At 36.3% G+C, this 17,321-nt stretch overlaps 1 protein-coding gene across 1 annotated transcript; it reads left to right on the top strand.

The window, feature by feature from the left end:
• Positions 1 to 554: 554 nt before the first annotated feature.
• Positions 555 to 16,897, top strand: LOC111048449. The gene is made up of 10 exons (XM_022334337.2): positions 555 to 831; positions 3,593 to 3,804; positions 4,487 to 4,841; positions 5,290 to 5,803; positions 6,579 to 6,810; positions 8,210 to 8,418; positions 9,134 to 9,281; positions 10,462 to 10,666; positions 12,641 to 12,861; positions 13,637 to 16,897. Exons 1-10 carry the CDS (start codon positions 623 to 625, stop codon positions 14,716 to 14,718), a joined length of 3,387 nt encoding a protein of 1,128 aa, XP_022190029.2. The 5' UTR covers positions 555 to 622; the 3' UTR covers positions 14,719 to 16,897.
• The last annotated feature ends 424 nt before the right edge of the window (positions 16,898 to 17,321 follow it).

Genomic DNA, 17,321 nt, shown 5'->3' with positions numbered 1-17,321 from the left:
TCACCATTCACGAAGAAAATATTATATATTTTTATGATATACATTTAAAAAATATGTATATACATTTTATAGGTATTTATAATAAGCAATAATATGATAAGTGAACTTACCATTAAATAGCATAGGCTACCATTTGACAATTATAGTGGGGAGCTAGAAAAGGATAGAAATATCTGCTTTATAATGATAAAAAAGAATAGCTAACCAATATTAATCAGGTGCTGACTAAATCTCACCAGATCCTGACATTAATTATTTTTTCATATAACTTATTATCGTCTACTCTCAACTCCAGCAATTCAATGTTTATATTTCTTTGTTATGTGTAAACTGGATACGCCAAGAAGTGGTCTTTTGAACTGTATTATTATCATTTTCATGAAATTTATCAATTTTTTTACTGTTATTTAATCTATTTGATCGGTTTGAATCAATTTTATTTAAAAAATGTATTCAAAATATTCTGATTCTTCAACATACAGCTGATTTTTTGTTTGGTTGATGGAAAATCCGCTTGAGAGCGTTGAGAGCACTGTGCATTTTGCTTTGTGCAGTAAGTTTTAGGTTAACAAATCATCATATCAATAAGAAAGCTGTATTTTTATGTTTTGCAGTTCAAGTGATGACAAGGAAAGGCAAAAAATTCAACTCGAATGCTAAAAACGACAAGGCAGTATTGTTAGAGCGTTCTTCGGGTTGCTTAAAATGTTCCAAAAGTGTATTTCTAAATGAAAACTTTGATAGGTGGTATCGGATTCGTAGTGAATGCTCATTCAGTAATGACGAGGACTTTACGAGTTATCTTTTGGATATTGTAGAATCTAAAACCAAGTAAGATCATTTCTGTTGCTTTGTTATGAAGTCTCAACTATAATTTTCCTTTGGCGGAATAGTAAAATATACCTAAATATATATGAATATGGCTTATTTTGATAAGTAAAAATCCTCTAATAATAAAATCCCATAATGCTAGCAATGTTTGTTCTAAACGTAACACGGACTATGACAAGTTAGTATTGGAGCCATAATTTAGATTGCAGTTTGTTTTTGAGGAAGTTCCATTCTTTAATCCCTGGTATTACTCAAAGCTTTTTTGGTGTATCTTCTATGTCAGCGGATGGTTAAAATAACTGTATCGGCTAAAGTATAACAGTCGTGCGGCCCATTGGCTGGTGAAAATACTGTAGTTATATTTTATTCAGACTAAGACTAGGACAGCTAGGGGAACCTTGTTAGAAAATCTGATAAACGACTGTTTGGATTCTGGAGTTTTTTCCAAGAGCTGAAGTCATCAAGAACAATTTCACTCTTCAAAAAATGTGATCTTGATGAATTTGCAATGGTAAAATGAATTAGCACTTGGAGCAATGGTAAACAAGCAGTCAGTCTCCGTTGCTCTATGCAATTTGACCAAAGCGTTTGACTGTGTCCGCATGATGTACTGCTTGGTAAGATGAAGAGGTATGGGATATGTGGAGTCCCCCTGAGAACCATGAAGGATTACCTCTCCAGTAGAGGGAAGGTGACATCAGTGAATGGTGCGGAATCACAGTCAAAACAAGTGATCTATGGTGTGCTTCAAGGTTTGTTTCTTGTTCCTCTGCTGTTCCTTGTATTCATCAACTACTTCATGCGAGCACTCTCAGATCTACAGCCTTAGCTCTGTGCTTCTCAGCTGCGGAATATGTTTGTCCTGTTTGGAGTTGCTCAGTCCACGCAAAGAAAGTAGATGTAGCATTCAATGAAAGCTGCATGATTGTGACAGGGTGCCTGAAGCCAAGCAGAACCCACTACCTCTATCAGCTCAGTGGTATCGCTCCCTCTCCAGTCCGAAGACCTCATTTATCAATGACCTCAGGCAATGCCATCCTTTTTGCAGACGACACAACTCTGATTGCCCAGCTGTTGGAGGCTGCCAGTGTTTAGTTTCAAGTGAACAGCCTGTCAATGAATGAGAGGAAGACTCAGCATCTCCTCTGCACTCTTCTGCGGAATCCGCCAACTATTGGGGATTGTAATGTGAAGCTGCTTGATGGATGCCACACTGACATGGGAGCCATATATTGACATGATATGTAATAGACTGTCAATAGTAACCTATCTAATGCGTATGCTGAGAAGTCATGTTTCCCAGGAGTACCTTGTAACAGCATACCACGGCCTCTTCCACAGCCATATCAACTATGGTATTGTGCTGTGGTGTCATGAAGGATTTTCCTCCTGCAGAAAAAGGTTCTCCGGATCATCACTGCTTCTCATCGCCTTGAACATTGTGCGCCGATCTTCAGGAGACAGAAGATTATCACAGTCAGTATCTGTTCAGCTCACTGTCTCTGTTGAGAAGAGGAAAGTATACCTATCTTCAAAGAGGACAGGTGCACGAACACAACACAAGACAGCGGGCTGACATTGATCTACCTCATGCAAGACTCACACGGTCACACAGTAGTTTTCCTGTCAGTGCACTAAAAATATTCAACAGGATGCCAGTGAGTCTCCGTGTGCGGGAAGTGAAGATATTTGAGAGGGTGCTTCGGGCAAAGCTTGTGAACCTGCCGCTTTACTCCCTGAATGAGGAGGCAATACAGTTTTTTTTAAATTCACTTTAACTGTCACCCATCTCGATCTTGTGTTTTAAAAGTTTGACCTAATGACGCAATCTATCCAGCAAGTGCTGGTCATGGATGGAGAAAACAAATACTGAATTACTGAAGAGAAATAGCTGGTAGAGCTGAGCGAACTCGACAGACTACAGATGATAGGCATCCAATGTTTGGCCATACCCCTGCCACTCACCGACCAAAGTTCGGACGCAGTTTCTTGAGTGAAACAAAAGTGCTGGACTCTTCCGCCGCCAAGGAAAGGATTCAGCTGTGGCAGGAGAGTACAGATGCTACAGGCATTGAGCTTCAGGAGCAGAGCTGCCATATGACAAGTGGATGACTCTGAACCACCCCAGAGCTGAATGTGCATGCACAAGAGAAAACTGCACAACCTGGAAGCAGATTGACGATCCGCACTGCGAATGTGGTGTATACAAACACCTATTACAATGCTTTTCCTTGCTCCAAAATGCACAAGAGAGAAAAGATTTTCATCTTTAATGATGAAGCTGTTAAAACAGTGGATTACTACTCAAATATTGTCATAAAAAATTGTCATATAGATTACCTGACACGCACGAAAGAACGAATCAACGACCTCAGTGTGCAAGAAAGGGCCTTATTGTTTGCTGATGACACCACCCTAGTAGAAATTGTTCATTCATATCAATATTTCCGATGGCTATGTTAATAATTACGTTCGTACGAAAAACCAAAATGGTTTAGACCTATTTTCTAATATTTTAATTAAGATATCCCTACTCTTAAGTTCACTAGAAAAAAGTCATTATGTAGATACTTTGAAAAAATATATTAGCTGAGCTTTCGTTAGATGGTATCTTAGTCCAACCTATTTCCATTAAAAATATTTACAATGGCTACTTTTCATTTATCAATACAAATAAATGTTTCCGTTAACAGGACTTCATTCATATCTTCAAAAAGTAGAAAAATTGAAACATGTGTGAATGCTTTTTTCATTGTTTCAGATCTAATAATATTGGAAATAATGCATCCAAAGATAGTATATCAATATCCATTGACGCTAGACCGCTCATCAATGCATCAGCACTTGAATCAAAGTCGATTGTTTCACAAAATACGAAGAAAAATAATTTGAGAATACTGAAAGTTCCCTCCCCTTCAAGTGAACAATTGTCTGGAACTAGACCGAAAGCAGAAGAGTCTCCAGCCGAGAAAGGTGAGTAGCTCCAGCTGAGATTTGAAGGAGGAAGAGACCCTCTGTATTTCAATTTAAAACACCATTTTTGCAAAGTTATTTAGTTAGTACCTTTACATTACATTCAAAGGAACATGTCCCTTGAGTGTACGCAACCTATTCATAAGCAATACAGACAACTTAGACACCCAATATATAGGCCTAAAATAATATTACGGCTAACATTAATAAATCCACATTGATAATTTCAGAGGAAGTCGTTAATAGATATGGTATGATTGATACGAGTTATGAATTTTGAGAAAAGAGAGTCATGATAGTCGAATTTCAAGGTACATAACGTCTTTTGCAATATTGCAAAGACTAGATATTGTATTATATAGGACTCTGAATTACCATATACTGTTAATTAATTCACCACCATACATTGTATTTAATAGTTATTTCCATATTTGATAGAACGGGGAATTTTGTTCACAAAGCTGTAGCAACAGAGTAACTTTGGTAATGAGATAATGCATTTTCATGTCATTGAAGAAATTTTGTGTTGTAATGTAGACTATATCGATTCAAGATTACTGTATTTAGCGGAGTTAATTGCGCAACCACATACTATTACTTGAAAGAAAGGGGTTAATTTTAGCGTATTTTAATAAGTGCGTGATGAATTTTATTATTAATATCTTTTGTGTTTTGATTACAGGTGATGAAGGAGAGAGATCTGATGGAATAAGTGATGAGGAAAAGGAGAATGTTGGACTTGATGAAGATACCAAAGCTGGAAGTCCAGCTGTCGTGAAAGATGATATTGGTATCAACAGTAGACTGGAGGGAAACAGTTATGACCCACAGTGCAAGCAAATTGTGATTTCGAATTGTGCTAGTTCAACTGAGAACAGCATTATTCTCAAAGAGACTGAACAGAACCAAGACTTGAACAAAGTGAAAAAACACCAACATAACAAAAACTCCAATAAAATAACAAATGTTCTACCTGAAAAACAACTTGTTATTAGTAAAAACTCTAAAAAGGATAGGTTCAGCTCTTTGGAAAAAGGGTTAGTAGCATCATATCCAACACATTAGTATTTTTGAACAAAACTAATCTTGAACGACTTCATTAGTTGAATTCGAGAATTCCTAACTATAGATACATTAAAAGAGTGATGAACCAATACCTACTATTACTGAAGTAATAGTAGGTATTGGCTGAACACATCCTACTATAGAAACTTTTCTTATCTCGTATCATTTTATTTATATCACTTGACATAAAACCTAAAGCTGGAGTAGCCAATAACTTCTTATTAATATCGAGTAATTTGATAGCATTGCTCCTAAAAGTATTTCATCGGATTATATTGTTGGATAATTACTAATTTTTTAAAAAGCTTCAAAGAATAATATCACTTGCCTATTCATAGCCTACTCATGATACTTAGCAAAAATGATTTGTAAACTACTTGAATAAAGTGATCTAATCCTATGTTGTTTTGTGTTCCATAGGAGGAAAGAAGAGACTGCATCTGATGAACGACCAACCATCACTGGACGAGTGGATTGGAGGAGCAACATTGATTCAGGTGTCCCTCACCGGGATGCTCTCTTACCAGCTGATGGTGTTGATTTGAAGACAGAGCCAAGTGTCGATGATGACCCCACTCCATTGGCGATGACCATCAAAGTGTGCGGTGATTGTGACTCGAGACATGCGCAGAACAGCTGTCCGCTGAGGAGTCCGCAGAGTGTAGTGGAGGATGCGCTCAGTTGGGAACAGTATTCGGGGGAGTCTGACACGAGTGAGGCTCGCGAGTCAGACTCGTGTGAGACTCGCGACGTGTCGTTTGCGCATGCCTCGTTGCCCTCCTGTCTGGAGACTCGAGTCACCGATTCGGAACACGGCTTGGGTGTGGTCACACGTCAGCCTGTCCCCGCTTTCACGCGGTTTGGCCCTCTCGTCGGTCGCCCCATCAAGCAGATGGAAATTCCTGATGACTGCTCCATGAAACACGTTTGGGAGGTCAGTTAACCAACCATTAACTATCTTTATTAAAATAGTTATTCTTTTATCGTTCATTTCAAAAGGACTAACTTGGACAAACATGACAGTTTAATTACATCATAATATTACTCGTTCACTCATTTTCGCTTGAAAAAAATAAGGGCACTTGTAATTATATGTAATTATTTATTCCTATACAAAACTATTGAAAATATTGCAGGCCAGCTGCAGGTAAAAACCCACATATTGTTTCCTTTATGCCGCATCTATAGGTTGGCCCAGGCTGGTAACCCAACGTAGTTCAATGAAGGCCAGCGCTGACAAACCACACATCAAGACTCTGGCGCTGGCCGACATAAGCCTTCTTTGGGCTAACATGTAGATGCAGCATAACAAGAACTTCAATTTTAATGTTCCACAAAAAAGGTTATTTTCGTGAGTGTTTTCTAGTTCAATTTCCTGTCCAAAAATATACTATTTTTATTCAGATGATATTTTATGTGAAATTGTATTTCAATTTTCATGGATTCATCAATAGAGTATTTCAATATGGCTACTTGAAATTAATAGTAACCGTTTTATACTTTTTCACAGAAACACATTTTTACATTACTCAAAACTAGTTGTGCTCATGTAAAAAAGTATAAAAAGTGTACTAGCAATTCCTATACGATTCATAAATATTTAGAAAATTTATCAAAACTGGGAAAAGGATGAAAATTGTTTTTGGCTATGTCTGTTACTTGTTTCCATTGTAGCCTATTGGTTTGTTAAATGAATCATTTGTGTGCAGATGTTGTCGGATGAGGCGGGCACATGCGCGTACGTGAACACAGAGGGGGGCAACTGGGTGCGTTGGCTGCGACCGGCGCCCAGCCGCGACACGCGCAACCTGGTCGCAATGCAAATGGCCGACAAGCTCTACTTTGTCACCACCACCCCCCTCGCCGCAGGCCAGGAGCTGCTCTACTGGACCTCCACGCAACACCACGCCGCCTGGGTCGCCAAGAAAATCACCAAAACAAGTAGTGATTACCTCTACTCCTTCGATTCTTTTGCTCGCCATTTCATTTATGTAATTCATTTCATTTTATTTATTTTCTCCTTAATTTTTTATTTTTAGTACTGATTTACTTTGTAATACTTTTGTTTTATTTTCTTCTACGTTTACTTTACTTTATTCTATTGTTACTTTGTAGTTTTTGTTCTGACGATAGGAAGTTGTCCAAGAGGCTAGATAATAATTTTAGTAACGACCGCTTGGTGTCTTCAATAAACAGCTTGTTTGCAATTCACCCCAAGTCAAAGACTCAAGCAACAAACCTTAAATTATAATATTGTACTTCTGACATAAGAGTAGTTGTCTTCATCATTGGTTCTTTGTCTTCATCATTGGTTCTAACTCTAAAGGCTTACATTTCTAGATTGCAGTACTGTAATGTTATCAATTTGTTTATTTCTACTTGTACAATAATTTTAGTGATTGATCTTTTCTTTCATTTTCTTTCAATTTTTTTTGAAGCTTATTATTAGTATTTATTTTTGATCATGCACCTATTATTATTGTCAATATTATGATAATTTGAACATTCATATCTCAGTTGGCAAGTTTCAGAATGAGATTTTCTCAATCTATGAATGAAAATCTACGAGGAAAACCAGTTTCACATCAGTCGACACAGGAAATAATTATTAAATTTAAAAATTATGTGAAAATTGTCTCATTACGCTATACAAGCGATAGCAGTCATACAGATAACATCGAAGAATGCTCTGGAGAATGTTACATGTCTGCTAAGTATTGGTTTACATGTGAATGAAATTTAATTATTGTATGCGGATTTCAATTATCTCGTTACTTTGCCTTATTCACCGTCATACTAATAATTTTTTCATAATGAAAAATGTTGCAAGTGTTTCAAATAATAATAATTAATAATTTCACCTCTAGTGATGTATAATTCTTTTCAATTCAATTCAATCTATTTCTTTTTACACACACACACACACACACACACACACACACACACACACACACACACACAACACACACACACACACACACACACACACACACAAGTTTAATACAGATATTAACAAAAAGAATGCATGCAATCAACAACAACAATACACATTAAAACAAAATAAAAAGAAAGTGGTGTAAAAAAAGGATGGAAGATTGAAGGGTTTTTCCAACTATGGATATCCATGTACTAGGAAAACCTTCAATCCTTGAGAAGGTGAAAAAGGTATCAGGAAAAGTAAATAGACGGTAGATATGAAAGGATGGGATGGGGGATTTGTTTATAGTTTTTATGTTATCTTCGCAGCGTCATTCAATTTAGAAAATCAATCTTTCCACTGTGTTTGTCCTAGTTGTTGATTATTTAATTACTGTTTTCTAATGGATTGTTACATTTTCAGATTGTGGAGGTTGCAATCTGCAGTTTGCGCATACCATCTATTACCACCGGCATTGCTCTGTCTTCCATGATCCTAATTTCAGTTTGACGATCAGAAAGTACCATTGCAAGATATGTGGATTGTCAGTACTTGGAAAGGAGAACATCATGAAGCATGCTGCCAATAATCATGATGGAAAGGGCGCTTATCAATGCCAGTTTTGCAAGAAGGTATGCTAGCTTAGGATTGAATTTACGAGAATAATTTACTTTATAGAAAAGATTCAATTTTGATTAGAACTTGATGGTTTCTATTTTTAATTTTTCTTTGGCTACTTATTCATTGTCTAAGAGTTGGCATCACCATCACTTAGCGATAAACAATAATAGTATGGAAAAACATGTATGAATACAGGAGATGAATTTCCTGATCATGTACTGATGCCTGTCACATTAAATTATATGTATTAGCAGGTGATAAGGTATTTCGGTGTCTCTAATTTCACTAGAATAATTCATTATATTTCAGCTTTTCTTAAATATGATTCACTAAATTTGAGTTTTGAGATTTTTTTAGTCTTTAGTCTATCTGTATTATTTTTTGTGTTGTAAGTTAGCTAAAATAAAAAACAGATGATGTATGAGAGTTCTTCCTAATACCTCATTTCCTACAATATGGGAATAATCTTCCTGCAAACTTGATACTGAAATGAATTTTTAAACATCATGCTTTCCTATGTACAATAAGCCGTTATTCATCTACGTTCAGCCTTTGCTATAGCTAATGCATATTCCATATTAAATGCTATTAAATTTCCGTTATATTGGCTCCAAGAAAAATATAATTAAAAGCATGCATAATTATCAACTTTCTGTATAAGATAACCCGTTAAATTGAACAACAAATATAAAATTACCGTACTTCATTGTTTCGTTGTATTGACAGTTTTTCCTGAGACTGAACTATCTGGAGATGCATCGAACCTACGGCTGCTCTCTGAATCCACATCGAACGCGGCCTCTATGTGATTACTGTGGGAGAAAGTTTTGTCAGCCTCAGAAACTGAAGATCCACATCAAAAGAATGCATAGTGGTAATTATCCTTCTTTCTAACAAAATATTACAAGTTGTAAAACTTATTAATTCTCAATAATAATTATTAATGTAATTTGAAATATGATTTATACTTCTTTCAAATTCTACAATCAATCTAGCTCATGTATTATGTATCACGAAATATCATGAACGTATATATTTTACAATAATTTCATCAATCGAATTCATATACTATTTATTCTTGGTAGTAGTTATTCCAAATAACTGCTACCATCTCATAGGACAATTTATAACATTGTATTTCACATCACCATCCTTAATATGTAGCCTACTAAATTTTCCTTATAATACACTCAAGCTGAGGGTTCATATATACACCATCCTCGGCAAAAAAAGAAAATATCTGAAACTAGTGGGAAATTTTTGCCTAAAATTTGCTATTTTGGAATTCAGATTTTTAACATTATAAAAGAATAAAAATAGAATATCAGAATTTGATATATAGGCAGGTCAACACAATATAATAAAACACAATAAAAACAGGGTTTATACAACACAATAATGAACAGCCACTGTATATTGGACTCAAATACTATAGTAAGTTCCACGTTATAATGGCAGTGTTTGATTAGCAATGGTGTTTCTATCCTTGTCTATCATTCAACAAAGCGGATAGCGCTATCTCTTTCTCACTTTGCTCTGTTGCCAGACCGTCTTTTAACAATGTAGAATTATTAATTAATTAACAAAATATTTCATTTTAATTATGAAATTATTGAAAAATTTAATTGCTTTTTTTAAACGAGAAGAACAGTTAATATTACATCAATAAACCTGTATCAGTTACCCTCTATAGAAGGCATTGACAAGACAGAAGATCGGCAACGTTGTTTTCCTATCGTTCTCCTCTGCAATTATAACGTGGACCTCACTATAGTACAATTTACAATGAACTTGGATAACATAACGTGCGCTTGTGAAAATTATTTCACTGGAATAAGAGAGAAACTACTAGTATAAAAACAGTATTCAATCACCTACTTGATAATGGAATTTTCTCAATATTTTCTCTCTAGAGACATTGATTTGGTTCCAAATCATCAACAATTGTACAAAACACAGATTTTGTCAATTGTACATTTATTTATGGTACAGGACTATGGTTTCGTGGCTACACAGTTCACTCCTTTTTTTAGTTTGAATTTGTTTTGTTTTAGAAATCTCGGAAGTGTTGAAGGAGTTCCAGTGCAAGAGATGTCTGAAGATCCTTGGCTCGCGAGCGGCGCTGCAGCGGCACACGAAGGAGGTGCACCACAAGGCGATGCTCTGCTCGTGCACTTGTGACAAGTGCGGCAAGCTCTTCCAGAACAAGTCCAACCTCAAAATACACATGCTCACTCACTCCGGCATCAAGCCTTTCAAGTAAGCTCAGCTGATGTCTTGTAACTATTGAAATTGAGCAATCCACAACTGCTTGACCACCGCCACTCTCCGTACATCTAGACAAAACAACCACGAAAATTTAGAATCATTCAATTTCAAACATTACAATGTAATGATAATGTATAGAAAAATTTTTATCGAATCATGGTGTTGTTTTTTCAAAGTTTTTTCGCCATTACCAATTTCGAGAAGATCATTCACGTTCCGAATTCTTAGTGTTCTAGTATTTTCCTGCTTCCGTATGTAGATCTTTCCATCTCTTGACCATGCAAATTTGAAATTCTTCTTCTTAGTGAACTGTTTTGCCTCGTATAGGAGTTTCTTATAGTAGGGAGTTAAATTTTCATCTAAGTAAACTGGTTTATCTGGTTGTGTATCAAGTTAAGATGATACTGTATCATATTGAGTTGATACTGTATCATTTATGGTGATACCGTCGAGAAAATATAGCATAAGAAGACAATTTGTATCAGATTATGGTGTTGTGTATCAAGTTAAGATTATACTATATCATATTGAGTTGATGCTGTATCATTTATGATGATACTATAGAGATAATATAGCATAAAAAGATAATTTGTATCAAATAATGGTGTTGTGTATCACGTTAAGATGATACTGTATCATATTGAATTGATACTGTATCATTTATGGTGGTACCATAGAGAAAATATAGCTTATGTAGACAATTTGTATCAAATTATGGTGTTGTGTATTAAGTTAAGATTATACTTTATCATATTGAGTTGATGCTGTGTCATTTATGATGATACCATAGAGAAAATATAGCATAAAAAGATCATTTGTATCAAATAATGGTGTTGTGTATCACTTTAAGATGATACTGTATCATATTGAATTGATACTGTATCATTTATGGTGATACCATAGAGAAAATATAGCATAAGAAGATAATTTGTATCAAATTATGGTATTGTGTATCAAGTTAAATTGATACTGTACCATATTGAGTTGATACTGTATCATCTTTGGTGATACCATAGAGAAAATAAAGCATAAAAAGATATCCCATGATATAGAGCATTTATGTTAAACACTTTAAACTGAAGCCGATAGTCCTAGTAGTTCTTTTTTGTGCAGCTATGTGACACTGGTTGTCTCTGAAGATGTAGTGTTCTTACACTCTCACCCGGCGAAATCAGTAATAATAGACAGTAGTCGGCTTCAAATCAAATTCTAATTTATTTATCCTTAATGATAATTACAAAGTTTAAAACTTGAAGTATAACATACATTACTTATTAGTTAGATTGTAGATTGTAGTTGGCCTATAGCAACTCAATTACACAGAAAAATTCATATTCAAATTAGTTTATTCATAAAATTAATATGATAAATTTACAAAATAGAGGTGCTATGAATTACATTAATTTTCTCCCTGCATGGATGATTTGTCCATGTGCAGGGAGGAGTCGCAAACTATCAGACAGAAAGCAAAACACTAACAATAATGAAAGAAATCACATACTATGAATAATAATGAAATTTAAAAGAATAATAACAAAATTTATTATGATGATAAATATTGAAACTAAAGATAGAAAAAATAATAGCTTCAGCTCGAAGGCGTTTAAAGTGCTGAATTGGAAGTAATAGCTTTATTAGCGTGGTATTGTATGTAATACTGAATGGTAATGATAATAATAATATCGAGTGACCTGGCTTGGCTCAGGTCTAGTGACATTATAGAGGCTCTAGTAGAGCCTCTGCAGCATCTGAACCGAAACAGCAGAGAAGACGACAAAACAGGAAACAGCACGCATTGGTTAACAAGTGTGGATTAGTGGTTTGCTAGCGCTGGTCTTCACTGGCCTTCATTTGCCCAACGAAGGCCAGCGCTAGCAAACCACCCATCCATACTCTGGCGATGATCGTCATTTGTACGCATTGGATCAACGTGTGGATGCGGCATTAACAGTGTGAATGTTGCAGATGCCAGCAGAACGGGTGTTTGGCGGCCTTCACAACGAAGCAGTGCCTGCAGCTGCACTACAAGAAGGTGCACGGCTATGCTGACAACAAGATGCCGACCATCGAGCGATCAGTTGCCTACACGTTCGACGCGTATGCGGGGGAGAGGCAAGATGACCAAGGCGATCTTGACGTCACTGCCAACGCAAGCACCGATGCCAATAGCTGCTGCTCCAGTCCTGGTTGGTTACATTTTTGATAGTTTGTCTCTCGATAAATTGTATACTCCTGTAGTTTAAAGCTATTACGAGGTGCCAGTCCTTTTTCTGTCACAAAATAAAATTCAATTCTTGGGAAATTAATGTTTTATCTTAAATTAGTTTCCCCCTTCACATCATATTTATGAAATTTATTAACTTGATAACTATAATAAACAAAGTAACAATATTAAGATGGATATACTTCACAAGAATATTATGGATATGCTGGGGTTGATTCTCACTCCAAGAATATTCCTGTATTCCTAGATTTTTTCCTGGATGTATTCTTAGCATTCCTAGATTTTCCTAGTTGATTAGACTTCCTAATTGATTGACAGCATATAGAATCCTATGCAGTTTAATTGCAATAATTGCAGTTGCAGAAGTCTCTGCATTTAAGTCTATTCATTGAACATTTTTAATTAATGTTTATGTTATAGCACATAAATAATTACAATCTCATGTTAGCATGGTGAACTTGTTATTATTGGCTCTCAATTTATCTGCATAACCAGAAATTCTCATAATTTCGAAACTGAAAGGTCAATTGTAACATATTCTTGTAAACGTATCAAAGACTAACAGAAAACGGTGAATCAACGAGATAATCAAAATATTGAAGTTTCAAAGTTTTCCGTCATGGAAATCATTGCTTCCATAATTTATGGAATAAATGATGTATACTGTATTTCATATAATACTGTATACTGTATTGTATTACTTAACTGTATTCTATACAATATTATGTTTGTTGCAGCTATCGATGATGGAGATATGGACGATCAGCAAATTGAAATCGAACAAGTAGACGATTACAGGCAGTATTCCTCGCCACATTCGGTCGAGGAGCAGGAGGAAGAGCTAGCTGGCTACGACGAGAGGCTGGACCCATGTGACCAAGAGAGGGACGAGTGGGTGGAGGAGGGGGTAAGGGTGGTTAGTCCAGACAACACCAGCCAGCAGCCGAGGGACGCAGACCCGGGCTTCTACAGGTTTGCTGGTGACGCAAAACCCGAGTCCTCCAACGCCAGTCTCTTAGTCGAAGCTGCTCTAGACGCAGCCGAGAAAGATATCGAAATGTCGTTTAGGGGGAACAAACTGTCGCCCGACCCGTTGTTTCCTATGCTGCACGGGAATGTTGAGCGGATGGATGCACACCGAGACGTGTCCAAGGATTACTCGATGTGTCACCCGGGGGACCAGTACGGCTGTGCGTCGCCGGCCGCAGTGCGCGCGCATCCAGTCAGCGGCTACATGTTGCCCGAGCGACTGCAGCCGCACTTTGAGCTGCATCTGTCGCCAATCGACGCCTACCCGGAGGCGCGAGGTTACGACTCGCAACCGCGACGCCCTGACGAGTCCTACTCGAGCAGCGATGACAACGACAACGCCGTTCAGAATCTCAGCGTCGGCCTGAAACACAAGTCGCTGCAACTCGACCTACACACCGGCTACAAGTACGACGCACAGGAGGAGCGCAGTGACAGTTTCGAGTGTGAAGGTGTGGACATGTCACGTGCGGGCATTTACCATCACGGATTTGTCTCCCGCTACCCCCACTACTCGTACGCCGCTCACTCGGCCGACGTCCTTCGCGTTGTCAACCTCAGTCACAGCATCGATTTGTCCCTAGCGTCGCGTGGTGCAAACCACCATCACATGATGGACGCCGGCCTCAGGGGCGTCTCTACGCCTCCGCCTCCTCCTCCGCCTCCACCACCTCCTGCCTACCAAAACTATCCCTCTCCACCCCCTGCCGCTCCATACCTTGCTACTGGTTCAGCTAGAGTTACTCATTCGCCAAATATTTCCATGTATCATCATTTCTCAAGCTACTAGATGCTGTTCATTGAGTTGGATGCTTAAATACATAATTATGAGACTTCTATCTATCCCTAGATTGATAGATATATCTAATTAATTTTTATAGAAATCACTAGTACATTGTCTATACTTTTTTATTTAAACACCACTAGTTTTAGCTCTCATGTCATTTTCAAGTGTCGAAATATTTTTGCTGAAACTAGTACTTAGTGTTTAAATAAAAAAGTATATAGAGGGTACTTCTAGTGATTTCTATGATAATTTAACAGTTCGCGTATCCCTATCAAAATACTCTATCCATATCTATATTGATAGGCGTAGATCCCCACTATGAGAGTACATAGTACTTCTATGCGAGTATAGATATATCCATATTGATAGGGATAGATTCACCACTACGAGAGAGTACATAGTTCTTCTATGTGAGTACTTGGATTCCAATCTACACCTCAACTCTCCATACTATAAGACTACTATCTATGAGAGTTCATAGAAGAATGCACATTGTATTCCTATGAGAGTATTATAGAGTACATGGATTCTTATCTCCACTTGTCAACTGCTTTGGATAGATCAACTCGTTCACCAAATATTTCTAAGTATTATCATTTATCAAGCTACTAGTCACTTTTCCATTGAGTTTGATCCATAGAGATGTGTTTGTCAATAATGTAAATAAGAGATGAGCAAATTTGGAGAAAGCAGCTGGAAGGAAAGATATCCTTACTGCCGTGAACGAACGCATTTCACGCCAGTCGCAAGCGCTCTTAGCCTTCAACTTCCCAATAATTCGTGTTGTGGTAGTAGTAAAGTTCAACTGCAATATCTTCAATAAAAACTTTTAATCAAATCAAAATATGTATGAATTTATACAAATCTTTTTCAATTTAGAAAACAATATCTAAAACTATATTTGGGATTGTATTTCTTATTGCACGTTTTTATATAATCTGAGCCGGCCAATAACGATACTGCATGTCTGTCAAAAATGTCTGTAGGCTACAGACTTATATAACTGCCGTAAAACAGCTGATCTTAGCTTGAAGCCTTTTGCCGAAGACATAAAAAGTCTGTACAGACATGTTTGAAAGACATGCAGTATCGTTAGTGGCCACCCTTACAAACTCACATTAGATCATATTTAATGTCAATTTTTAATAATGTTAGGTCTGGAAAGGGCAAAACTGTTAGTCATACAAGTATTAAAAAGTTGCAAAGTTGTTATTTTACACTTTACGTGCATCAAGAGATTTTTTATGAGATTTAGTCCATCACTAGACCATGTTGGTTATTGACTAGTTTCTTCATCGTTGTATGTACAACAATTAGTCAATACCGAAATGTGTTTAATAAACGTTTAATTTAAGATCTGAAACCAGTCAAGGAGGGAGTGGGCTCAGACTGACCAATGGAGGAGCATGGTCTCCAATCTGTTCCACTGTCAAATTACTCATCAACATGAGATGCACAAAAAAATTAACATTAACTTTTAACACGTCACTAACTTCATGTTACATTTTCTGGAAGGTCAAAATGACAGAAAAGTTTCATTCCCAAGTTATGCAGGGACGGCTGAGGTACCTATTTTGTTCGTGATTGTTAACTATGCTAAAACCATCAAATTGAAAATAAGCAATATTTGAAAAGTAGATTAGATTTTAAGCTGTATGTATAAAATCATGGACATTTAGGCATGTTTGGATTGATTCTATTTCTAACCTCGGTCGTCTTCTGTATACAGTTGACAAAACTTTATAACTTACATCATTTAAAAGATTGTAGCTGACATTAGTTTTCATGTATAATAGAATATTAATACTCATACTAATGAATGTATAACTGAATTCGATACAGCATTTCCAACGAAACAGTAATTTTCAATTAGTTATTTCACTGGATGATTTCTATAATAAATACAATTTTAATATCTTAGCATCTTTTTTATTTCTAAGAAATAACATGTTTAAGATTTCAACATCTTTTTACTTGATAATTTTGCATGTATTTGATTCGAAAATCTTGACTGCTATAGTATCAATTTTGATTAAAGTTTTCGAGTTTCTTTTGAAGAAATTACAAATAGTGTAGGCCTACATGATACGGTATTGTAGTATCATCTGTCACGCCATGCTTTGTAATTATCTTTTCAATCATTGTTACCCTTTTTCTGTTTGAATAAACTTTCAATAGCCTATATGAGTTTCCATAATTTCTTCAATAGCTATATATATTATTAGCTTCTTGAATGTATGAATTGAAAATGTATGATCCGAATATTGAATTATTGAGAGGGATGAACCACATCCCTCAGAAGAGGGATTGAGAGTCAGAGATACTCGTTTCCCAAGTTTTTTTCAGACATTAAACTACTATAGATTAACAAGACAGGTTTATTATCATGATTTTAATATTATAAATATTCAATATAATTTAAATTGCACCGAAAAATCATAAACTGAAGCAGCTTTGCACAAATTTGTCAACCGCAGCACAAAAGCAATGATAAGGAAGAAACTAGTTCTGAGTAGTGAATAGAGTATAGATTTATAACAATGCCATGGAACGATAGTCTATGAAATGTTATCCATTGTAGCAATTGTTATAGTCCTCAGATCTGA

The sequence above is a fragment of the Nilaparvata lugens genome, chromosome 5 (genome assembly GCF_014356525.2).
Source record: "Nilaparvata lugens isolate BPH chromosome 5, ASM1435652v1, whole genome shotgun sequence".
NCBI lineage: Eukaryota > Metazoa > Arthropoda > Insecta > Hemiptera > Delphacidae > Nilaparvata > Nilaparvata lugens.
Note: the sequence above shows the minus strand (reverse complement) of the source record. Positions and strands in the feature narration are given on the sequence as shown.

What these genes read in the sequence shown, in the direction of transcription:
- LOC111048449 (XM_022334337.2), top strand. Translation starts at nt 623, where the DNA reads ATGACAAGGAAAGGCAAAAAATTCAACTCGAATGCTAAAAACGACAAG. An exon ending in CCATGAAACACGTTTGGGAG is followed by an intron (nt 5,804 to 6,578) that starts GTCAGTTAACCA and finishes ATTTGTGTGCAG; the next exon opens with ATGTTGTCGGATGAGGCGGG. An exon ending in TCCGGCATCAAGCCTTTCAA is followed by an intron (nt 10,667 to 12,640) that starts GTAAGCTCAGCT and finishes TGAATGTTGCAG; the next exon opens with ATGCCAGCAGAACGGGTGTT.